This window comes from Spermophilus citellus, assembly GCF_964194105.1.
Source record: "Spermophilus citellus genome assembly, chromosome: 13".
Taxonomy (NCBI): Eukaryota; Metazoa; Chordata; class Mammalia; order Rodentia; family Sciuridae; genus Spermophilus; species Spermophilus citellus.
The window spans coordinates 114,778,243-114,803,425 of record NC_138193.1 but is presented as its reverse complement, the minus strand read 5'-3'; the positions used below and the strand labels follow the sequence as shown (position 1 = coordinate 114,803,425).

General features: G+C 46.2%; 1 protein-coding gene and 2 long non-coding RNA genes across 6 annotated transcripts; 2 read left to right on the top strand and 1 right to left on the bottom strand.

The window, feature by feature from the left end:
* The first annotated feature begins 19 nt into the window (after positions 1 to 19).
* Positions 20 to 814, top strand: LOC308632660. Its single transcript, XR_014018627.1, has 3 exons — positions 20 to 356; positions 496 to 597; positions 677 to 814. It is a non-coding gene; the product is annotated as an uncharacterized lncRNA (long non-coding RNA).
* Positions 706 to 25,183, bottom strand: RNASEH1 (ribonuclease H1). Of its 4 annotated transcripts, none has more exons than XM_081264938.1 (9): positions 24,986 to 25,183; positions 24,192 to 24,304; positions 20,490 to 20,537; positions 19,496 to 19,675; positions 17,059 to 17,158; positions 15,637 to 15,691; positions 15,127 to 15,211; positions 14,515 to 14,639; positions 706 to 986 (listed from the first exon to the last, which is right to left on the bottom strand). In XM_081264938.1, exons 1-9 carry the CDS (start codon positions 25,114 to 25,116, stop codon positions 954 to 956), a joined length of 870 nt encoding a protein of 289 aa, XP_081121064.1. In that variant the 5' UTR covers positions 25,117 to 25,183; the 3' UTR covers positions 706 to 953. The 4 variants fall into 4 exon arrangements, with proteins under 4 accessions (XP_081121064.1, XP_081121062.1, XP_081121063.1 ...); XM_081264936.1 differs by lacking the exon at positions 706 to 986 and adding an exon at positions 12,316 to 13,299; XM_081264937.1 differs by lacking the exon at positions 706 to 986 and adding an exon at positions 12,316 to 13,299 and having other exon boundaries at positions 19,496 to 19,660; positions 24,986 to 25,182.
* LOC308632661 lies at positions 974 to 1,616 on the top strand. The gene is made up of 2 exons (XR_014018628.1): positions 974 to 1,103; positions 1,250 to 1,616. It is a non-coding gene; the product is annotated as an uncharacterized lncRNA (long non-coding RNA).

Below are 25,183 nucleotides of genomic sequence, written 5' to 3'. Positions count from 1 at the left end.
AAGGGATGGGTCGGGCCAGGACCCGGAGGGTAGTTCCGGGAGGGTGGTTCCGGGAGGAGGTCCGGACGGGTCTTGTGCCAGGAGGAGTGGGAGGAGTTCCAGGGCGGGGCCGGCGAGGGAAGCGCGCCCCTGCTGGGCCTGGAGGACGAGTGGCCAGCCGCCGCAGGTTTCCTGCGCCTTCACCCGGAGAAGACCCCGGGGAACAGTTCACGATTTACAGCCGTCAACGTGAAGGCAAAACTGAACGACTGTAGCCCGCCGCGGCCCACACCTGTCATCCCAGACTCAGGAAGCTGAGGCAGGAGGATCGCAAGTTGGAGGCCAGCCTGGGTAACTTAAGGAGACCCTGTCCCCAAGTAAAAACTGAAAAAGGGTGGGCTGTAGCCGCGTGGTACAGTGCCCAGGGGTTCAAACCCCAGTACTAGAAAAAAATAATAATAAAGTCGGCCACGCTACCATGTAATTTTTTTTTAATATTTTTATTTTATTTTTTAGGTGTAGATGGACACAACACAACGCCTTTATTTTTATGTGCTGCTGAGGATCGAACCCGGGTCCCGCCCGTGCTGGGCGAGCTCTCTATCCCAGCCCTAATATGTAAGTTTTTAAAAGCACCATCTTTTTCTTTTCATGTCATCTTTCCCATAAAATGTGCTGTGTCCTGGAATAAAACCAGGCTGCCCCTCCTAGTCCTGAGTTCCCTGTGAACGCAGACAGCCCCCCTCCCTAGGGTGGTTCAGCTGGGATCCTGTGACTTCATGGTGGAGAGCCATTTGCACTCAGCGGGAACCACACTTGGAGTTCTGAATTCTGGCCTCTGCCCAGGCTTGCAGCAGGTAAAGGGACACTCCAGCGGTGCTGTGGGAGCTGGCAGCCACGCAGTCAGACCGTGACACTGCAGCTGAAGGGACCTTTCACAGTGTGTCTTAGCTGTGCACCACAGTGGGCAGAGATCATGCAGCCACTCTGCCCTCCACTGCCAGTACCTGTTGAGTCAATGACATGGGATGTTCAACACCTGAGGACAGACTGCTGGGTCTGCCAACTGTCTGCTAAAGCTGGTGTGAGCCTGGGGGACAGGCCCCACTAGGCTGCCACTTGCGGTAGGTTTGGTGTGCTTTCAGCTGATATTTTCACTTTACGAGGGGTTTATCAGGAAGTAATCCCATCAAAGCTTGAGCATCTGTGTAGCTGATAAAAAAGAAAAAGGGAATCTAACCTTTTGATGAGCCTGGATTTATCTTTTCAGAGCAAGCAGCTAAAAAAAGATCACATTCTCAGCTGTTCCCTCAGCCTAGCAAATCAAGCAACTGGAAACCCCAAGATGTTGAACCAGACTGTGCTAGTTTACATCTCCAAAGCAGACTGACTCCAGGGCTTCAGGAAAATTGCACAGGAAGCACATGTCCACTTCATTTCTGTTCCCTTCCTCGAATGACTGCAAATACTAAGCCCACATCCTCATTTCCTCTGCACTCCACCTGACGGATTTCCGCTGGCCCTTCAGGCTGGGGATGTGCTCCGAGTACAACATGTGCCTGGCGTACACCTGTGAGGTCCTGGGTTTGATTTCCGACACTGAAAATAAATAAATCCCCGCTTGGACATGGCTGCCATTTCCCTGTGTGCTTCAGGAGTGGTTTCTAATGACCTGTCCTCTCTCACTGCCTCCTGACCCGTTCCATGGACACTGCGTGTTGCCACATCTCAGCAGCAGCGCTTCACAGCTGCCCACTCGCTCCGACACCTTCTGGTTCTCCTTCAAGTCACTGCTCCCTCCCTCCCTCCCTCTCTCTTCTGGCTCCTGCTCCTCTGGATGGTCCCAACAGTCTCTCCCTGTCCATTCTCACCAACCCAGTGGCCTCACATAGTCCACCCCATGCTGCTGACTCCCCTGTCCACATCTCCAGTCTGAACCCCTTTCCAGAACCTCAGGTTTTAGTATCCACAAGTCTCCAACCTAACCTGGCTGAAACAGAATGGAGACCCTTCCCCTGCCCTTTCCTGTATCAGGGAGCAGCAGTGGCTTCTTCCAAAGCTGGGTATTTTGCTCTTTCTCCCTCACACTCCACATCCAGTCCACCCTAACTGCAAATCCTCTCACTTGACCCTCAAAACACCATACCCCCGTCCACTAGCCTCCATCCCACTCTTTCCACCACCTCTTGGCTGGTGGAACTGACCACTGAAGTAGCCTCCTGTGACTGCTTTTGCCCCAGTGCAACCATTCCTTGCAAAGCAGCCAGTGACCTTCTAAAAGCCATGTCATGCCAATCCCCATATTAACCCTGCTTTTTGAACTCCAGACCCTGGCCACCCCCAACCCTGCCACCTCCCCTCCTGCGCTCTGCTCTCCAGACCTCTGGCCTTTTAGCATGTGGATCTCCTGCTCCTCCTGCCTCAGGTCCTTGCCCAGGCAGGTTTCCTCCTGACTCAAGTGCTTTCCCCTACAGACACCCAGTTGCCGAGAAGCTGCCCTGGCCATTCCTACATGCCGGCCGCGGCCCCTCCCCTTAGGCACGTGCATGCTCCTTGTTAGGTTCCATGAGGACATTTGAATCAATATCTGCCTACACCTGTCAACCTCATGTCGGTGGTACGATTCCTGTGTGGTGTCACGGCTGTGTTACCGCTGTTGACCAGTGACGAGTCCTTGCTTCCCCGATGTTGAATAACACCAAAGAAGCACGCCGAGGCAAGGTCAGAGTAGAAATTAGAAGTTTATTAAAGGACAGCAGAAAAGACTTCCCCCGGAGGAAGAAGGGGACCCAAGAGGTGGAAGTGCGGTTGTCTCCCCTTCTTATAGTTTTGGTGATGGAATGTGGGTTGGAAGGCCCAAGGGGGTGGGACACAGGTGGGCCAAAGAAGTAATCTGGTCAGGAAGGACTTCATTATCACTTCTTTGGGATGGACTTTGGCCTAGGGCCTTTTCGGGACTTCATTAACATTCCATGAGTTGTCCTGTGTTTCCCTGAGTCATTCCCAGCATGGCCTCCATTTTAGATTTCACTCGGTATTAGACCCGATTTACCTAACTACACTGACTACCTAATTTTAAATCTGGCTTCATTCCCCCCTCTAATTTGGGAACTCCTTACTGCTGTAAGGAAAGGGGGCGAAGAAGATCTTTCTGGCTTCTTCAGGCTGACAAAAGGGACGGTGTGTGGGGCAAGCAGTTTGGAGTCCCCCTTTAAAAATCGGGTCTATCGAGTGGTCCATGATAGAAGTCTGATTGAGAAGTAATAGACTGGAAGGCCATCTGAGTGATGGGTGGTCTGTAAGAGAAACAAGAATTCATTAGTACTGGAACCATATTGATGTAGCAATAAATCCCATAGCACAGGAATATGCCAATGAGTATGATGGCAAAGACAAAGACTAACAATGTTTTCCACCAGGAAGTACCAAGAACCAGGAGCTAAGATATTGTTTCCATGACAAAGTTGCTGAGGACATGGCTTCTATCTGAGCATGTAAATCTTTAAGGATATTTGTCACATTGCCAGAAATGTCAGGGATGTAAACACAACATTTAACTTTTAGGGTTACAGTTGTCCTTCCCTTAAGATATAGTTTAATAATTTAATGTCATCTGATCTTGCAAAATCCTTTTACTAGTATGACCTCTGTGTCTAAGAGAGAAATCTTTAATTCTGCTACTTAGGGCTGGATAACCATATTAGCAAACATTAAGCCTACCTGTGTTGGTTAGAAATAAAGGCCTTAAGCTAAAAACTACTCTGGCAGTTCCTTTTTGATAATTATCAGGCATTCCTGTCTGAGAATCTCTTTTGTATCCTCTAGTTTACTTATTTATGGAAGTTACATTTAACTATTATTGTTATTAAAATGTCCAGGAATAGCTGTGTTTTGGCTTTGACTGTCTTTGCTAAGTGTTTAAGATGAAGCAAGTCAAACTGACTTTTGTTTCTACCTATTGTTAACAGTCAGCTGAGTTACTCTGGGAGTTACTCTGGGAACTTCACAGCAGCTTCTCAGTTCTGCTAGTGCCATTTGCGCTAGGATGGGTCCAGGCCTTGCTTGACCATGTGGCTTCCCTCGGAAGCATCAGGGATGTCTCCCTTTTCTGATGACCCTCCTCTTCATAGCAAAGGCACTGATTGGCTTTTTGTCCTCCAGCCGTCTCATTAATCTCCCTGATCTGATCGGGAGGTTATGTGGCCCAGAGTTGCAAAGCTCTTTGGAGAAGTCACAATTTTCAGGTTTGGAAGTTGAAAATTATGATACAAGTTTAAGATACAATTCACAAAATTTCACATCTTCCTACACTAGAAAAACTTGCTCACACAAAACTGAAAATAGGATTTTAATAATATAAAAGCTACCACAGAAGAAATTTTTTCAGGATCATTAAGCCACTTTCTTTGTTCTGAAGTTCCTAAAGTAGTATTAAGTTACATTAAATCGCCGGAAAAATTTTAAAAGAGAACCACACACTACCATGTATATCCAAAATTAAGCTTTTAAAAATTCCCAAGACTGTTGCTAATTAATGTCATTTCAATAAGCCAGACCAACATTTTAATTCAACACTTTTTCCTAAATCTTACACACTGAGAGAAACATACCAAATCATAATTTATTATCCTTGCCCAAATCAATGCACTGTATACCTAGTGAAATCTCCTTAGGCTACCCAGTTCAAAAATTGATGAAAAAATAAAACTGAATGATTGAGGAGTTACTTGCCAACTTAGAAGTAGAGTTCTTTTAATTTTCTATCCTAAGTATTTAATTTCTTCGGCATGAATTATCTGAAATTAAACTAATCAATTACCTAACCCTAACTTTTAACTGCAAGATTATGCAATGCTTCAAACTCATTTAGATACCAGATGTTACAATGAAACATCTTTTAGACACACATTTAGCCTAGATTATCCCCAAGAAACAATCTATAATAACCTTTAAAACAGACCAGATAAGAAAATATCTCTCCAGGTTTTGAACTTCCATTTAATTATGACTCTTATCAGTGGCACCTTAGATTTCCCCATGAGTGGACCAGATGTTCTCACATAAGGGCAACTATAGGTGTAAAATCAAGGGTCTCAGTGTGACTGACTTTACTGCATTTAGGTGGAGTAATCCTTAAGTGCAGGGAAATTATGAGGAAATTTCCCCAAAGCGAAAATGCCTCTGGCAGCTGCTGGGAATTCCTCAGTTTCCCTTTCACTTGCAAGATTAGCTCCTTTGGATAGATCCAATCCTAGGCAATCTGGCATATCTCCTAACTTTCCAGGAGAGTCAGTTTTTATCTGCCTTAGGTCTTGAAGGGGGAAGGGGGTATGTACTTTGATCGGCCCAAATTTTTCTCTTGATTCTTTTTCCTCAGTGAGTTCAAGATTTTTTCTCTTCATGGCAGATATCATAGCTAAGTCTACTTTACACTGTTGGCATAATTTAGGATTTTCCATTAGAGCAAAGAAAATCTGAACATATAGCACCTCACACCATTTCCTTTTTTGTAAATTTTATCAAACTGTAAAATTGTATTAAAATTGATATTTCCCTCTGGTGGCCAGGTTTCTCGTATTTGAGGCCAGGCCAAGAAAATGAGGCGCTTTTTCTTGAGCACCTGAGGTTCAAATCTATCCCAATTTTTCAATACGCAGGCTAGTGGTCCACCTGGCGTATTGGAGAGAGAGAAGCTCCCGTCTGAGTGAGAAGAAACAGGATTCAGGCGCCCAAGCCGCGCCAGAGAAAACTGTTCTCATTAGGGACGTCTCCCTAACCTTGAGCTTCCTAAACGGTCCAGAAAACCCGTCTCTCACCTTGCTTTGCCAAGGGGTTTCTGGTCCCCTTTAGCAAATTGCTAGGGTCTCAGTTTGCCCTGTGCCAGAGACCCTGGGAGGATTCAGACTTAAGGGCCTTACTGCTTTCCTCCCGACCACTAAAAACCCATTGCAAAGGAGAATCGTGTGCTCTTTTGTTGTTGTCTTTGCTCTGTAGACTAAAGGAGCCGCCTAAGTGTTAAGGGATATCTACTGGTTGTAAGGTAGCAGATTACCGGAGGAGTTGATTCTAAAAATGCCTCTCTAGTAGCTTAAGGAACACAGAACATTTTAAACATTGGGGCGGTAAAACAGACTAGTAAAAGTTACCTATGCATCTTAGGGAACCTGGGCAGATTTTACTAATTATCTCATGCCTTTCTCAGTCCTGCAACCTGAATTGCTAACATTTCTGACCTGCGAAGGAAGGGAAGCATCCAGGAGGAATGGATGCGGGGTTGGGAGTGTTGCACGTAGCCCATACGGAGGCAAATGTGATTGGGGCTTTCCCTCAGTGCCATTCATCTACCGATCACCCTAGATACCCATGAGGGCTGTCGGGAGGGGGCTCAAGAGAAAGGAACCTTAAGAATCCTCTGAGAGTAGCCCAGACCGGAATTCCGCAGTTGTTCCAAACTCCTTCCTCCACCTCCACGCATCCGAGGCAGATCGGGATTAGGGACACTGTGTACTCACGCCAATTGCTCTCCAGGCCCAGACAGAAAAGTTGGAAGCGGCTTTGGCAGAACCCAACATGCCTGCTCTGTATTGAACAGGTGATTGAGAGCTGCCTAGGCCGGGAAACCTCTCACCCGAGTCTTGAAGAGTGGCGGCTGCACTAATTGCATTTAAGTAGCCGTCGGGTGCCCACCTTACCTCCAGAAAGAAAAAGATGCACCTCAAACAGACATGGGGTGCGTGCACTTACCTCGGTGTAGAGTCTCGGTGGGACCTCCAATATGTTACCGCTGTTGACCGGTGACGAGTCCTTGTTTCCCCGATGTTGAAAAATAACACCAGGGCTGGGGTTGTGGCTCAAGCAGTAGTGCGCTCGCCTGGCATGCGTGCGGCCCGGGTTCGATCCTCAGCACCACATACCAACAAAGATGTTGTGTCCGCCGAGAACTAAAAAATAAATATTAAAAAAATTCTCTCTCTCTCTCTCTTTAAAAAAAAAAAAGAAGAACACCAGAGAAGCACACTGAGGCAAGGTCAGAGTAGAAATTAGAAGTTTATTAAAGGACAGCAGAAAAGACTTCCCCCGGAGGAAGAAGGGGACCCAAGAGGTGGAAGTACGGTTGTTTCCCCTTCTTATAGTTTTGGTGATGGAATGTGGGTTGGAAGGCCCAAGGGGGTGGGACACAGGTGGGCCAAAGAAGTAATCTGGTCAGGAAGGACTTCATTATCACTTCTTTGGGATGGACTTTGGCCTAGGGCCTTTTCGGGACTTCATTAACATTCCATGAGTTGTCCTGTGTTTCCCTGAGTCATTCCCAGCATGGCCTCCATTTTAGATTTCACTCGGTATTAGACCCGATTTACCTAACTACACTGACTACCTAACTTTAAATCTGGCTTCAGCTGTGCATACCTTCAGGTCACTTGTTCAGCGCCTGGCACATAGTACCCCAAGAAAAACTCATGAACACTGCCCTCCCGAGTTTTCACACCACCATTGTAATGGCCTCCTCCCCCACGTCAGCGCTTCTAGTGACGCCGCACAAGCTGGGTGTGAGAATTTTCTGCACAGTGGTGCCCTCAGGACCACTCTGGGAAGCTGGGAGTACCTGTCACCCACAGTTGAAAGGTGACATACCTGAGGCACAGGAACTCACCTAACTTCAGGTCACATGGCCAGGAAGTGACAAGGCTGGGGTTTGAACTCAGGGAATCTTGCCCAACAGTCTATAGTAGCTGCTAAAATGCGGTGCCAGCATAGTGGTCCTGAACCTGGGGGAGCACTTAACACCCTGCCCAGGTGCAGCCGCCCAGCAGCCTGCATCTGCCCTTGCCGGCCTCCATCCTGAGCAGATGTCTTTTCCTTCCCACTGGGACAGGGGAAAGGGGAGCAGTTCTGTGCCATAAAAAAACTTTTGCTTTTGCCGGGTTTCTGTTCTGACGACTAAAAGGCTCAGGGGTCACTCTAGTTAAACTGGGCTGACTGGGCTGCACAGAATAACCCCACCAGAGACACAAATACCTTTTTCTTTGGGGTTGCTGTGACAGCTCCTCTGACCTTAAGGGTCTGCAGAAAGAGAGAGAGCGAGAGCACGTGCTGAGCCCTTTTATTGAGGAGAAGCTATTCAAATGAGGCCAGGGGTCAGGTTTCAGGGGCTGAGTCTATCTTCATGATGTCCACTGTCAGCAGGTTGACTGACACCTGGGTAGGCCACACCCAAGGGCACAGTAAGAGGAGGGGACACAAGGCACTTCCATAGAAGATTCTATCCTAAATGGGGCAAGGGGTTAGATTACAAAGGAACAGGTGAGCATAGCTTCACCCCTGGGGCTGTAGCAAGACACACCCATTTCTGTGACTGAGCGCCTCAGCACCCAGCTGGGGAATGTAACTCAGTCACCCGTAAGGTTGGCCTCCCACATGCTTTGGAAAAGCAAGATGGGCAGGGTGCAGAGGGACTGGCGGGGAAACAGGCGCTGTGTCCGCTGCCCCCCGCACTCAAGCAGGACAACTGAGGGAAATGGCACTCACTGCTTTCCTGTGGACACCACTGCCCGTGCGTTCTGCTTTGGAGAATCTCTGACATGTTTCTTCCAGAAAAACAGCCACCAACAGCCCAGAAATGTTTCACGACCAGGTTTCATTACCACCATGAGACTGGGGAAGAACCTGTTGAGGTGTTCTGAAAATGGCCTCCTCCGCTGCAGAGGTGGCCGGGAGCAGACCACAGACAGAGCAGCGCCCTGGAAGACCAGGTGACCCAAGCCACTGACACCAGGGACAGGGACACCGCCCTAGGCAAACGTGCTCCGAGAAGGGCCAGAGCCAACATGTTAGGCTTTGCAGGCCAACAGGAGGAACTGAAGGTAGGATATGGGGATATATCTAACAGCCATTTCTAGGATTTGGCTGGCCCCTGCTGTGTGCTAATAACTTTGCTTTTGTCTGCTCGCCTGCCCAGCGTACTTGACCTCTCTCTCCTGGCCTGCAAAGAGCGATGAAGAGTGAGATTTTGCCTGGCTTGCAGGCTGTTGACCTCACCCAGATTCCCAGATGTAACAGGACTGAGGCCCCCTGGGTGAGAGGCGTGGCACAGTCAACTGTTCAAGAGCAGAAGCAGTAGCCAGACTGCTGGCGCTGGGGATCTCTGAGGGAGCTGCGAGGTGCTCTGAGACCAGAGGTCTCACGACTGGGCAGGAAGTCAGGAACCTGGGAGGCAGATGTTCACACCAAAACCAAACTCTGCAGCCTGGTGCCTCAGAGGCTCTGGTGGAGAGAGGACACAGTGAGCAGAACTGCTCTCAGCCCTCATCTTCATTCAGGTCCTCTCCCCCAGGGCCATTTCTGCTAAGACCCAGCCAGAGCAAGGCCAGGCAGAGTCTACTGAAAAGCCATCTGGGCTAACGACTTCCAGCTGGAACAGCCTGAGGGCTTTGTGGGAAACACACACAGAGCAGGGGAGAAAGGCCAACAGATAACACACAGGCACACCTGGGCACTACTCAAGAGGCCTGGCCACACAGCCAAAAAACAAAACACTTGCTGTGAAACACAAGGGCCTGTCTATCAATAAACCTGGGGTCAACAGCACGACCTGCGTAAGAAAACCAGCCAGGCAGTCCCAGATCTCACCCAGCCAAGAAACCTGGGAAGTCCCCTAGGAGACCCATGACCTTGGCAGACTTTCCATGTGTCCCTGTGCTGAGACACACCTAATACCACATATGAAGGAACAGCCTTGGAATACTACTCAGCCAGGTTATCCAACTTGGTAACTGTTGGAGAAGCTGGAAGATGGTTTCATGGATGTTCATCAAACTACTCTTTTTGTGTACTTTTGAAATTTCCAATGAAGATTTTTAAAGTCGTGTTATCTTTGAATGAAGAAATGAGCCAGCTGTGCACGTAAATTTTCTTCACTGAAAAAAGGGAGACTGGGACTGGGGATGTAGCTCAGTGGTAGAGTGCTTGCCTCACACACCCAAGGTCCTTGGTTCAATCCCCCCCCCAAAAAAAAAGGAGCACAGGTCTGGATTTCTCAAGGAGGAAGCCAGTCAGCTGCCTGGAGGCCACTCAGCAAAATCTCACTGGCGCTATTAAAGGAAAGCAGTCTCTGGTCCTGAGAGGTAGTGGAGGTAAAGGGGAGGCAGAGGCAGAAAAACTCATTTGTACTGGTTTTTGTTTTTGGTTTTGGTCCTAGAGATTGAATCCAGGTGTACTTTACCACTGAGTCACAGCCCTTTTTATTTTTTGAGACAGGGTCTAAGTTGCTGAGGCTGGTCTTGAACACGACATCCTCCTGCCTTGGACTCTCCCGTCTACAGGCGTAGCCACTGTGCCAGGCAAATCCTGAGTTATTTGTCAGTGAATTATTCCAAGCGTCCAGGCTCCCACGATGAAAATCAAACCCAAAAGTTATTCCAATGTGGGCCACCAGCCTCATTCATGGTCATATTGTCCCCAAAGACTCTTAAGATATTTCCCAAAAACATGAGTCTCTGGGGCTCAGGATGTGGCTCAAGCGGTAGCGCGCTCGCCTGGCATGCGTGCGGCCCGGGTTCAATCCTCAGCGCCACATACAAATAAAGATGTTGTGTCCACCAAAAACTAAAATAAATAAATAAATAAATAAATATTTTAAAAAAATTCTTTCTCTCTCTAAAAAAAAAAAATGAGTCTCCCTTCCCTTCTTCTAAGGCTTCTAATGCTGTCGTGGGGCCACCCTGTAGACCTCACCTCACCCTACTGCCTCCCAAAGGCCCACCTCCCAACCATCAGCATGTGCCTCTGAGAACTAAGCTCCCCACACATGAACTGGGGACACATCCAAACCACAGCAGCTTATAGGGAGAAAACTGTTTAATAGCGACAATATTTTTCTTCTAATTCCAAAAACATTCTCCAGAACATTATCTGATGAGCTGGGCATGGTGGCTGAGCTTCTACCCAGCCCATAAATCCTGCCTTATATTTGTATGGGCACAGGTGTTGCAGTATCAATCTGCAAAACAGGGCTGGCGGATCAGGGAAACCCATTTATCATACTGGCAGGGAGGCCCCACTGGTGTCCAGGGGCATGCCATCTGCCTTCAGCATCAGCAGCATTTCCCAACAGCCTCGGCAACCCTGGAGCCTGCTGAGGGAGAAACTGCATCTGCTGCTCAGCTGTACTCTCCGGAGTGAAGATGGACACACATCCACTCCAGGGGCTGTATGTACTTCTTGGGAACAACCTGGGTGATCCGTTCCTCTGATTCACCAGTTGTTTTCTCGTACACATTAGGGATATTAGTCCTTTGTGATGAGTTATAAACTCTTCCCATAGTTTGCTTTTGCTTGTTACTTCCAAAATCTTTGCTTTATGAAGTTTTTTATTTATATGCAGTCTTTTTCTTTTATGATCATATGTCCTAAGTAAAAAGACCTTTGCTTACCCCATTGATGAGTTACTGCTCCTAAAACAGAATAATCCCGTATGTCTCTGGGTTGACAGAATGGAGCTCTGTCTATCTGCGTAGTGGAGGCAGTGCCCTAGTCCTGCTCCCCACCTTGCTGGCCACATTTGAACTGTGTTCTCATGAACACGATCAGCAAAATCCAGACTACAGAAACAACAGATGGCCCAGGTCCAGAAGATAATATGTAGGGAAACAGTGGGATGGAGCAGGGACTGCAAATTAAAAGCCCTAAGAAATATTAAGTTAAAAAAAGGAAAAAGTTGGCAAGATTAAACTGCCATCGAGAAATGCCTGAAGTCATTTCCACAAAAGTCAGGATTACTTATAAAGAGAGGGAAGGAGGAGGAAGGAGAAGTCCCAGGGGAGTACTCTGGAGTGTCCAGCAAAGCACTATTCCTTACAGGGTGGTGGATGCAAGGACATTCATCTTATAATAGTAATTCAATACGCATTCATTTCTTTTGTGTCATTTTCTGTATTTTTATTTTATCGAAAAAAATTCAAAAATAAATGATCATGTCAAACATTTGTTTTAAACCTGCACAGTATTTTTAAGAAAAAAAGCCAAAGAAACTTTTCAAAGATATATGCATCTTGGTCTTTAAAAGCTGTAACTGAGCCGGGCTCAGTGATGCACACCTGTAATTCTGGCAATTCAGGAAGATGAGGCAGGAGGATCGCGAGTTCAAAGCCAGCCTCAGGGCTGGGGATGTGGCTCAAGCGGTAGCGCGCTCGCCTGGCATGCGTGTGGCCCGGGTTCAATCCTCAGCACCACATACTAACAAAGATGTTATGTCCGCCGAGAACTGAAAAATAAATGTTGAAAATTCTCTCTCTCCCCCCTCTCACTCTCTTAAAAAAAAAAAAAAAAAAAAAAAAAGCCAGCCTCAGCAGATTAGCCATGCACTTAGAAACTCAGTGAGACCCTGTCTCTAAATAAAATATAAAAAAAGGGCTGGGGATGCAGCTCTGTGGTTAAGTTGCCCTGGATTCAATCCCTGGTACCAAAAAAAAAAAAAGCTGTAACTGAGCCAGGAGTGGTGACACACACCTATAATCCCAGCACTCAGCAGGCTGAGCAAAGAGGATCACAAATTTAAGGTCAACTTCAGCCACTCACCAAGACCTCTCAAAATGAAAAAATAAAAAGGGCTGGGGGAACATCTCAGTGGTAGAGCACCCCTGGGGTCAATCCCCAGTGCCCAACACACACACACACACACACATGCACAAAATTGTAACTGCTGAGCATGTGTGAGGTCCTGGGTTCGATCCCAGCCCTGCACACACACACATTTGAAAGACTGAGGCCATTCTTCCACAGCCACGGTCTTTCTGTGTACACAGCATCAGGCACCTGAGGGGCGTCCTGTGAGCCTCATGCCCAGTGTGTGGCTACAAGGGCAGGTGACTCCACCTTGAAAATCAGAAGGTCAGCGAACTCTTCCACAATTCTTCCTGAGTTCCTGTCTGCATCTTTTAACCAATGTTTTATTGATTTCTTATAAAAATCAACGCCCAAGCACTTTGGGCCAAACTGCAATAAAACATGAAAATACACTAAGCCCAGTAAGCAGCAGATCTCAGAATCACCAGATCTCAAAAATGTCCACTTCCTCCTGGAGTGCTTTTTTACTGAGATGCTCACAGGACACAGTGCCCCCTGGCTCAGCTTTGTCTCCTGCAGCCACTCCTGCTGAGAGGTCTTGATGCCCACACCAGGAAATGACAGCAACAAGTGCTATCACTTGCCTTCTCCAGAGCACCCAAGTGACTCCACTCAGTCTTGAGACTGCCGAGCCCCTTCTCTCGCCAGCCTATCGGCCTCTTCATTGCCCACAAATCCCGAATGACCAGGAACATGCATCTGTTAAAATAAAGGTTTTCCTTTTTACTTCTCCTGATTTTTATACAAGCAACATGACTACACTCCACTGAGAAACGCAAGCACACACAGCAGACTGGGCGAGCCGCAGCTCACTCAGAGCCTCTTGCCCAACATAACTGAAGAGCACAACATATATTCCAGATGCTTCACACAATGATGTGTTCACAAAAGCTCCATTTCATTTCTCTACAAATTTGATTTTACCATTAATGGTGCTTTTTTTCTCACTTGGCAATGGGACTCACTTGGCAATGGTATATGGCAAACTGTGCAGATGGATGGATATCTGTGTTCAAGCTCGCGCTCGTGCACACACACTCTTTACTCTTTGAATGTTGTTTAGGAGAATGGATTACTTATTTGATTTAACCATTGTTCACATTTGCATTGCTAAAGCAAATTTACATATTGGTCACAAAATGTTACCAATGGTTTTATGGAGGCAGAACAAGGCAGAGTTGAGACAATGGTTAAAAGTTTAACTTGCTTTGAATTGTGTGGAGAAAACATTTCATTAAAATTGTCTATTACATGTCTGTAATCCCAGCAACTAGGAAGGTTGAGGCAGGAAGATCATAAATTCAAGACGAACCTCAGCAACTTAGTGAAACTGTCTCAAAATAAAAAAACAAAAAGAGCTGTGACTGGCTGGGGCTCAGTAGTAGAGTGCTTGCCTAGCATATGCGAGGCACTGGGTTCAATTCTCAGCACTACATATAAATAAATGAATAAAATAAAAATCCATTAGCATCTAAAAAAAATTAAAAAAAAAAAAAGCTGTGACTATAACTCAGTGGTAAAGTGCCCCTGGTTTCAATCCATAGTACCACCCCCCACCAAAAAAAAAAAAAAAAAAAAAAAAACTCTAAGAAAAACATTTCCCTTTTGGAAAGAAGACCATGTTCCTAAGGCCTTATCAAGCAATATTGAGGATCAAATCCAGGGCCTCATACATGCTAGGTAAGCACTCTACCGCTGAGCCACAGCTCCAGCCCTTGAGCAATATTTTTTACTGTTGCACTTCACTGCAAAGACAAAGAGAATCAAAGGCACTCATTACACCTCATGATATGACCCTCGTGGGAATTGTTAACCTGCACCAATCGATCCCTTAAGTAAACCACTGCTCTCGAGCCAACAGGGACCACATGGTCACAACAGTCCCAAGATGTGAACATTCTAATAGGCACTCACCCACTGAATGTCCATGCCATGGGTGAGCTCCTCCAGCTGCATGAAGTCCTCCTTGTTGATCACCTCCTTCCCCGTACACGTCTTCCACCCATTCTTCTTCCAGCCTTGGACCCAGTTAGTGATCCCTAGGGGAAAGTATGCTCACTGGGCCTCCTCCTGCTCTGTCCTGCCTGTCCTGCCTCCGGGGCCTCTTGTGCTCTGACCCATCATCCTGGACTCCTCCCCTCCTCAGTTGGCCCCAGTTGCTTTGGCCTGCAGCACATGCCAGAAACACCATCTCCCCCATTCCTCTAACTGCATTCACCTGAAGCTCTCAGCTTAGGACGTCCTTCTCCAGGAAGTTTCCCACGGGCATTCTCCAAGAAGCAGCCAGCACACCTTGATCCTAAGTTACTTACACACATCTAGACTCCAACTGCAAGGACAGCAGAGCCACATCTACTTCATGACAGAACTTGGGCTTCAAAACCTCCCTCTTTTCCTTGTGACAAACCAATGTTATCCCTGTTATTAATTTTAGCCTATTATAATACCTCCCACCAGGGAAAGAAAAGCCTAGTTCCCCTCAGATCGACTGGAAAATTACTGGAAGAAATAAACATGAAGGCTTACCATTTATAGTGAACATACTGTCCGTATACAGAACCAATTTATTGATGTTCTGAGCCTTGGCTTGTTCGATGGCTTTGCAGGCTGCCTTGAAAAAACAAGCCACAGTCATCCTCCGCAGAGAACTGGCAACACAGCTCATGCTCAAAGTGATTCACACTTGGACATACAAGGGTCACCTCTGGGTCACACATGTTCAAAAGGGTCTATGACACAAGGGTTCCTTCTTCTTATGTACTTTGATTATATTCTTTACATGAAATAGTGCTAAACATATAATTCTGTTGACACCGACTTGAAATGACATTTTAGAGTATTTCTCCAGAATTGCTACTAACCCAAAGTTTCTTCTGGACATTGAATATCTTATCTACATGGATAATAGTAATAAGTGATATGCTCATAGTCCTGCTGAGGGATGACAGACTCACATGTATCAGGTAACTTTACATGAGTTTCATGCTCAAGGTCAATATTGAGAAATGACAAACTCACATTTATCTGATAACTTACATGGATTTCTGCTCTTTGGTTTGTCTGTCGTCCGGGGAGTCTAATGCCTATGTTTCTGTTTCAAAATAGAATTTTTAAAAATACACTTATAATGCTAATTCTCAAAAGTGATTCCCTCCAATGAATAATGAGCTAGTGTGTTTAAAAAAACAAAACAAAACAAAAAAACGATATAAAAGCTTCATATAAAAACACAGCCTTTAAAAAAAATCAAACCAACATGAGGCTGGGGTTATGGCTCAGCAGTAGAGCACTCGCCTCACATGTGCGAGACCCTCGGTTCGATCCTCAGCACCACATAAAAATAAATAAATAAATAAAATAAGTGTATCGTGTCCAACTACAACTAAAAAAAAAATTAAGAAAAAAAATCAAACCAACAATACTAACACTTTGTTGAAAGACACTACAATATGGCATAGAAGAAACACTGGACCAGAAGTCAAGGACAAAGTGTAATTTCTGGACTGAAAGGCATTAGCATGGTGTCTAGGGCCAGCACGACGTCCCCAGAACCTAGTGCCACACCAGCTTCCACTCTCCACCACCAGGGTTTGAAGCTAAGCAAAAGGTTAAAGTGAAAAGAACTTTGTAAACTGTACAGTTAGAAAGAAATAGAAAGTGGTATCATTATTAAAAATGCCTAACAACCAACTTTTTTTTTTCCTTGAGCTATTGGGGATCAAACCCAGGGGCACTTTACCTCTGAGCTACATTCTCAGTCCTGACTATTTTTAATTTTGAGACAGAGTCTCACTTAGTTGTTGGCCTTGTACTTGCCACCCTCCTACCTCAGCCTCCTGAGGTGCTGGGATTGCAGGTGTGCACCACTGCATCTGGCCACCTACACATGGCTCTTGTGGGTACCTGTAAATACTGGAAAACAAAGTTGAGCGCTGGTGCGGGCGGCTTTAGGGGGACCAAGTCCCTCTTTCCTCTGAACTTCAGGGCTCAGCTTCCATTCCAGTTCCTTCACATCCACAGGCGAGATAGGTCTGAACAAGAGCATTTCACCTTGCCTTCTGACATACCAGGGTCACCGCTGGGTCACACAGCTTCAAAAGGGTCTAGTAATACACGGGTTCCAAGCCCAGCAGCCATTCCCTGGGCAGCCCTGCGAGGTCCATCTAATTTAAGCTAAGAGGCAGGAGGCCCTTCTGGTGTAAAAGTGCATGAGATAGAGACACCTGAGAGTTAGGGCCGACACAGCAACACCCAGCTTCTACATTCGACGTTCTGAAGAACAAAGCTGTTCAGTGTCAATAAAAATCAAAGCTCTGTTCTTCTATCAGCCCGTGCTAGAGCTGTTTGTCTGACAAGGTTTCCAAATAATCAATGAGTACCCAGATCTACGCGTCTTTCCACAAGTTTTAGAATATGATCAGTAAAGTCTGATGCTGAAAAACTGAGCTGTTTACTTACAAAGGGTGGCCTGGCCCCCAGTAGACGCCAATTCCTGCTCGTGCTCTCCTCCGCCCGTTACTAGAGCAGCAGCCATCGGTGTAGACAACCACAGAGTCTCCTGTAAGGGAAACAGTAAACACAGCTGGATCGAATTTTGGAAAAAACAAAACTCACACCAAATGTCTCTGAAGTCAGGTCAGCATTTTAAGAAGATGTTCTACATGCTGCAGTCTCTGGGAAATACAAATTTCTTATGTGGGGCAGATGCTACATCACACCTGGTCTCACACACCAGGCCAGGGACAGGGCAAGGTGGTCACAGTGCAGAGCTAGAACCTGCTTCCTGAGACCTACCACTCACAACCTACCCTAAAGGGTCAAAAGACAACGGCAATCTCCTTCTCTATGTCAGGGCCACCGTCACTCTCAGCAAGCCATCTCTCGAGAGAGAGCAGGGCCTTGGCATCATGGTGACCCTGCCTGCCAGAAGATCAAGTCCTCTAACACACGCTGGTCTCATTTTTCTTGTAGGACACTTGTAACAGTGAACTGTTGCTCCTGACCTTGCTTCTTTTCATCAAGGCAGAGGGTGGGATTAACATGCCAAAGCTGTGAACAACAAGGAAGAAAAGGATGGACATAAGGCCAGGCCACTCTCGGGCCTCTGGTGGCCAGCAACACACTCTCAGCAGAACAGTGGGAGAAGCTGGGTTGCACAGCACTAAGGGACAGAAAGGGGGAGCAGAGAGGCACACACAGGAGGCCCTTGTCCAGGACAGTGGGTGGAGCAGGCACAGCAGAGGCACAGTGGGAGGATGCTACAGAAGCACGGGGACTCGGTTCCTGGAACGGTGCTGGGCCATCAGAACACAGGCTGGGTGAGACACTTCAGTCCAGCTGCATCTCAGCTCTGCCAACACAGCCGGCCGCTGCCTGCAGTCACTGAAGAGACCTACCACACACCAGGCTGTGTCAGGGCCACCGAGCTTCAAGCAGTGATGAGCATGCTGGGAACAGCTCATACCCCGGGTATGCCACAGACACCCGTTTCAATTCCAAGCAGCAAATAACCAAATCAAGTACACCTTTTTGACTATTTTAAATAACTATAACTAACCTACAAATACAGATCAACAAAACATTTCTATTTGTTTCCCTTGAATCAAACTATAAAATGGCTTCTTCCTGGGAAAGTTAGAACCTACAAATTCGATGAGTTATAAAAAATGCTGGAAGCTGTAATTCCAGTGGCCCAGGAGGCTGACACAGGAGATTCGAGAGTTCAAAGCCAGCCTCAGCAACTGTGAGGCGCTAAGCAACTCAGTGAGACCCTGGCAGGGATGTGGCTCAGTGGTTGAGTGCCCCTGAGTTTAATCCCCAGGACAAAAAAAAAAAAAAAAAAATGCTGAGGGCTGGGTTTGTAGCTCAGTGGTGGAGCGTTTGCCTGACATGTGTGAGGCCCTGGATTCAATCCTCAGCACCACATACAAAAAAACAAATAAAACATAAAAGATCCATTCACAATTAAAAAACAAAATTTTAAAAATAAAAATGCTGGGTATTTCTACCTTCTATTCGCCTGTACTAAAGATAAGAAGATATACTCACTGTCACTAAGAGACCGAAGTTAAAGCAGAGAAACAGTTCATGACCACCTTGCTTCTAGGGATAAGACACAATCTCCAGACTGAACACAAGAGTAAAATGGTGCTGACTGAGGGTGGAAGGCAGCTGTGCTAAGGCCTTCCTCATCTGAAGAGCTAAAGCACTCTGTGCATAGGGACTACAGGTCTTTCAAACATTACAATGTCATTTGTGGTCTACATAATGGTTTTCCTAAGAATACCTAAAAGTTTAATAATTCTGCATGACTTCATCAATTATGAAATGGTAACCTTAGAGAATTCTACATATCCTGTATGGAAAACAATGAGGATAAACATCAGCTCAGATTTCTCTCATTTAGAGATTGAGCAAAGTTTTCATGGTTTCTAGATTGTTATATTTTTAAAAACCCAAAGAAGATGTACTCTACGGTTTAGATAGGAGGTATCCCCCAAATGCTCACGTGTGAAACAATGCAAAAAGGTTCAGAGGTGAAATGATTAGAGGATGACCACTGTAACCCCACCGTGGATTAATCCAGACAGGCCGGAGGCTGTGGCTGGGGAGGTAGGTCCCTGAGGGCATGCCTTTGGGGCTTATCTCCTGTCCCTAGTAAGCAGAACGCTCTCTGCTTCCTGTTGCCTCTCTGCTTCCTGTTGCCGTGTCCCTGACAGTTCTCCTCCACTACTCCCTCTGTCTTCATGTCCTGCCTCATCTCAAGCCCAAAGCAATGGTGTTGCCTGTCGATGAACTGCAACCTCAGAAACCAAAAGCCAAAATAGTTTTCCTCCTCTGCATTACTTGTCAGGTCTTTTGGTCATCGTGGTGAAAACCTGACTAAAACACATACCCATATAAGAAAATGTGTCCTTGCCAAGGGCAGGGGCTGGCTCTGTGTTCTTTCGCACATACTTCGCACTCGGCTCTGAGACCTCTTCTTCATGGTCATCTAAGGGCTCTCTGAGACGCTTGCTGACTTTCACCTGTGACTCTTGTGCATGTGTATTTTTTTGCTCTGGAAGACAAGAGCCTATTCATGAGATAGAAACAATGAGCATAAAATGTACTACTCAAGAATCAAGAATTCTGGCAAGTTATTTACTATCACATCCTTTGAACAGCCCTACAAAGAGGGAATGACTTGGAATACACCATCTCAGATTTTGGGGTTGTTTTTTTTTTTTTTTGGCACTGGGATTGAATCCAGGGCACTTAACCACTGAGCCACATTCCCAGTCCTTTCCTATATTTTGAGACACGTCTCACTGAGTTGTTTAGGGCCTTGCTAAGTTGCTGAGGCTGGCTTTGAACTCCTAATCCTCCTGCCTCAGCCTCCCAAGCTGCTGCGATTACAGGCATGCACCACCATGCCTGGCTCATCTCAGATTTTGACGTCCTGTGAAATAATTCTCAACTCTCCAAGGTGAGCTTGATAAGAGCACTGTGAAGACAATAGAAGAGCTTCTGTGGAAAAACCTGGTTTTGATGGACATAACAGACACACCAGTTAAGGATGACAATGTGAAAATTTGAGGGACTCTTACCCAGGAAAACAAGGACCCAAATTTGTACATAAGATCAGCCCCCTTGAAATTCTCAGCTTCTGTCATTAAGTTTTAAGACTATCTGTCAAATTCTGTTTCATTTCAAGGATCTGTCTCCAATTTCACTTTTATTATTATGGAGGCAAAGAAAGTGAAAATCCAAAAACACTTTGTTTCTAGAGATATCCTGGCCCTCCAAAGACAAGTCATTCTCTGCAGTTGTGTAGGGGGGAGAAACACCCACCAAAAATGATTATTTATTACAGGAAAAAAAATGTAGAAGGAAAAAAATAAACATACCTTTTGCTTGGTGCTCAATTTCAGGCCAACTTGGGAATGACTTTTGGACTAGAGGAAAAATGAGAAAGAAATCTATGAGGAACACAGTGTAATAGCAGAACTTATTCTGGAGTCGTTTCTTCTAGGGGGTAAAGTTTTCAAGTTAAAAATCCTCTTCCCTAAGCTTCCTTCATGGTATCTAGGAATAGAAAGGCAGCTCAGACTGTGCTGTTAGATTTTATACACTTCGTGGAAACCCACAAATCCTGAGCTGAGAGCAAGATGAGCCCACACTTCATCAATGCCTCATTCACATTTACCAGGTCAGCATCTCTCCCTAGAGGACACTGGCAGAAGCCCAGACTGCAGCATGCAAAGCAACAGTCATAGCTATCATAAGGCAAAGGGAAAGAGGCACAAGGTAGGGTTGGGAAGAGTGAATAAAAACAGAGGCAAGCAAGAGAAGAGAGGAAGGGAATATAGATGGAACAAACAGAAAAAGAAGCAGAATGAAAAACAACACACTCTTGGCAATATTTCCAAGTGTTTTTCTACGGGGCAGACTTCAGACTCTGCTAATTTGAATATATTTTCATTTCATTGAAACAAATCTCTCAACAACATTAGTTTGTATAAAGGGTATTTTTGTTTCCAGTTTGTTCATTATTATCTAAGCTGATCTGGGATTAAGAAAGATAAACCAGGCATTAAACTATGCCAGAGAATGTTTTAGTAGAGAATATTACTATCATTTTTTCCCTAGTGAGGAGAAAAAAAGCAAAATCAAGCTTACTTTAGTATTCAGATAGTGAATATATTTGGCCCTAAGTGTACATGAATCAAAGTTAATTCTAAACCAGTTGCTATAGCATAGCTAGAAGAGATGTCTTCTGAAATCAGAAGTCACAAATGTTTTGGTCTCAGAATGCTTTTGCAGTTTTAAAAAGTATTGGATCTCCCAAAGAGCTTTTGGCCTATTGATATGGAACTGAGAAATTTTTGAAGTATGTGTTTATTAATTCCTTTTAAAATAGCAATAACAAACCCATTTCATGTTATGTAACATTTTATATACTTTATGTGCACATTAAAACAAAAATAAGATAGCATTAAAAAAAAAAAAAAAAAAAGATCAGCCCCCTTGCTGCCCCAAATATTGCCATCACATGAACTCCACACTAAGAACCTCTAGGGAAGCTAAGCGGGTATGGGTCAAGCATAAACAACCAGGCAATTGGACACATCAGGAAACAAGCCAACTACTACTGTAGCTTCTCTTCAGGTGGACCCGGGGTTAAAGCCAAAGGAATCTCAAACACCACCTCAGGGATAACTGGACAGCCAGAATCTCAGTCCCCTTTCCCCAAGCACAAGCTGAGTGACAAAGACTCACCAACAAGTGTTTCAAGGGCAGCTCCACTTTCACTGTCTGAGAACATGGGCAGCTGACATCGACCCTGACCCTCTAGGCTTCTGTAAAATGCTGATCTGAGGCAACTCTCCCTCGGTATCATTTTATGGAGTGGGAACAGAGCTACAGAAGGAGCAACTAATATAACTAACATCTCCACTACAGCAACCTTAACCCAAACCACAGAATTGACCTTTAGCTCTAAACTCTCATGCCAGGGATGGAGGAACAGGGCACTGACACCCACCAGGTGCCTGCTGGACAGCTGCGAGACCACACCTGTGCCTCCAGCAGCTTCCTGCCAGGCCTCTCCAATGTCCAGGCAACTGGGAATCTGAGTGAGGCAAGGGGGCATTTCCACCCACCACCTCAGTGCCTCTTTATTTACCTCAAAGGTACTCTACAGAAGTAAATGCAAACACACAGGTACAGATCAAAGGGCAGTTTTGTATAATTTTGATATTGATACAAATACGGGTTTATTTACTACAACAGAGTTTAGTTGAACTGAAAGTTTTTAAAGAGCAGACAAGTCTTTGAAAGATGGGAAAAACCATAGTTATCAGGTAATTTTTACTTTACAAAAGTGTGTTATTCTCTAAGTAAATCAGCTTATATAAGCCATACAACTAGAAACAGATCAAAAATTCCAAAATGAGGATAAGAGAAAAAACTAGGGCTGGGGATGTGGCTCAAGCGGTAGCGCGCTCGCCTGGCATGCGTGCGGCCCGGGTTCGATCCTCAGCACCACATACCAACAAAGATGTTGTGTCTGCCGAGAACTAAAAAATAATAAATATTAAAAAATCAAAAAAAAAAAGAAAAAACTAGAAAGGGGGCTAATGTTTTTATTTGATATAGTTCCTAAACATTAAAAGTGCTAAAATCTCAATTTATAAACCTAAGCCACTATGAGGTCTCTGTAAGCTTTTAGGAAAGCAGATTCACAGACAGGAATACATGTACACTGGAAGAACTGAGATGTGAATAATTGTTAACTGGTTCAGAAAAACTATGAAAAGGCAATGAAAAACTCAACCAAACAGACAAGTGCCATACTTTCAAACTTGCTTTCTTTCTAATCTCTCCATCTGAGTAACTAGCATACAGGGAGCTCCTTAAAAAGCTGCTGGGGACAGAGCATGAGCAGATGCACAAAGGAAGGATCTTCCTGCCTCAGAAACTAACCCTTTGAAAATACCTGCCTTTCCCTGAATCCTGTCTATCCAGAATTGTTATCACATCCCAAAGGAGTTCAGCATTCAAGCATCTCAGTGAGCTTGAAACTGTTCAAGAGCATATGAGCTTATTAGGCTCTGCTCAGTCTTAACTCTCCTGTAAAGTCTGCAAATACTCGAAACCCTACTTCCTCAAGGTAGGTTCACACACCATTTACCACCACACATGCACACACAAATGTGTCTACAGTAAATGCTCTACCATTAAGTATGTTCCAGCCCAAATATATTTTTTTAATCTTGTGCTCTAAATCAGAGTCACTCTGTTTATCTCAGTCCTGTATATCAGAGTTGCAAATCTTATGTCCCTTATATTAGGCCTTAAACTTTCAATACTTTCTGTAACACATGAAATTGAAAGAAATTCAAATTGCATGACTCTGTTCCAAATAAAAACACCATATACACATATGCTGTGGAGGGAAATCACATTCTATCCTTTAAAAACATAGCCTGCTAGGTCCAGTAACAGTACAAGTACTTTTTTAAAAGAAAGAAATTATGCCAGGCATGGTGGTGCACACCTGTAGTCCCAGTGGCTCAGGGGGCTTAGGCAGGAGGCTCACAAGTTCAAAGCCAGTCTCAGCACTTAGCAAGACCCTTCCTCAAAATTAAAAAGATAAAAATAAAAAGGGTTGGGGAGGGGCTGGGGATGTGGCTCAAGCGGTAGCCTGCTCGCCTGGCATGCGTGCGGCCCGGATTCGATCCTCAGCACCACATACAAACAAAGATGTTGTGTCCACCGAAAACTAAAAAATAAATATTAAAAACAATCCTCTCTCTCTCTCTCTCTTTAAAAAAAAAAGGGGGGGTTGGGGATGTGTCTCAGTGGTTAAGAACCCCTAGGTTCAATCCCCTGGTACCAAAAAAAAAAAAGAATTATGACCTAGTGATAAACTGAATGCAAAAAGAGATGAGCGTCCTGGTGTGTCTAACACTATTACTGACATGAGCACTACTCTTTAATCTGTACAACAGAGAAAAAAATGAGATTGCCGAGCCTCCTCCGTGCACAGATCTGGCTGTGAAGGCTCTGAATGGGCTAAAATACCACACTGGTAGACAGGCGAGTACCTTCACCATCCGGGCTCACGGAGTTTCTGACAAAGGCCCAGGCCTCATCTTCACTGGCAAACTTCTTAAACCGGGCAGCAGGAAACCGGTCCACCTGCGCCTTGCATTCATTCCTGGAAAAGGGAGGCCCGTCATTTCCAACCTCCCTCCCTGTCCAACTACCTCCTTTTAATGAAGACTCTTCTCTTAGGTGGGAAACAGTGTGACAAAGTACGGGCTGGCAGCTCCTAGGGGCAAATGTCACACCCTACAGCTTGCAGCGTTCCCTGGCGTGTCACATTCCACACCCCTGCCCTGCTGTCCGCCATGCGTTGGCCCCACTGGCTTTCCTCAAACTCAGAGCATAACAAGTTGGGGGTCTTTGAAAAAGGTCGACTGATCACTGTATGGCAACAAAACGGGCGGACACCTGAGGTGCTTCTTCCTCTCTGCTGTCGCGGCCAGGCACGGGGAGTCCACGTGTGCACACCTACGACAGAACCTGATACCGCGGAGGGGAGGGTCCGGTCCAGCTTCTGCCACTCCGCTGACCAGGAGCTCCCGACAGCGGGGACCCACCCCCCAGGGAGCGCGATCCCGTCACGACCGCCCACCGCAAAGGCCCCTCCGCAGACCCCCCGGAGATCGCCCAAGTTCCGGCCCCGTCGCAGCAGGGAACCTGTGCTGGAGACGCTGGCAGCGCTGCCGGGGCTGCGCGCCTCCCGCGGGGAGCCCGTCCGCAACTCAGGCCCCAGGGAGGCCCGACCGCCCCAAAGCCGCCTGCGGGGTCCGCACAGGCCGACGCGCCCACTCACCAGGTGAGGAAGACGCCGGTCCTGCGGCCCCTGCGCACGGCGTAGAACATTCCGAGCCCGCAGCAGCCGCGGCCGCCGCGCAGCGCGACCAGAACTACTCTGCCGGCTAGAGGTAGCAGCCCGCGCATCATTCAGGCCCGCGCCCGCAGCCGCCTCGCTCTCCCGGCTCCGGCGCGCCCACGAGCCCACTTCCGGCCG

What these genes read in the sequence shown, in the direction of transcription:
- RNASEH1 (XM_081264936.1), bottom strand. Translation starts at nt 25,116, where the DNA reads ATGATGCGCGGGCTGCTACCTCTAGCCGGCAGAGTAGTTCTGGTCGCG. An exon ending in CGTGAGCCCGGATGGTGAAG is followed by an intron (nt 20,538 to 24,191) that starts GTACTCGCCTGT and finishes TTTTTCCTCTAG; the next exon opens with TCCAAAAGTCATTCCCAAGT. An exon ending in ATGGCATGGACATTCAGTGG is followed by an intron (nt 13,300 to 14,514) that starts GTGAGTGCCTAT and finishes TTATTTTAACAG; the next exon opens with ATGCATGTTCCTGGTCATTC.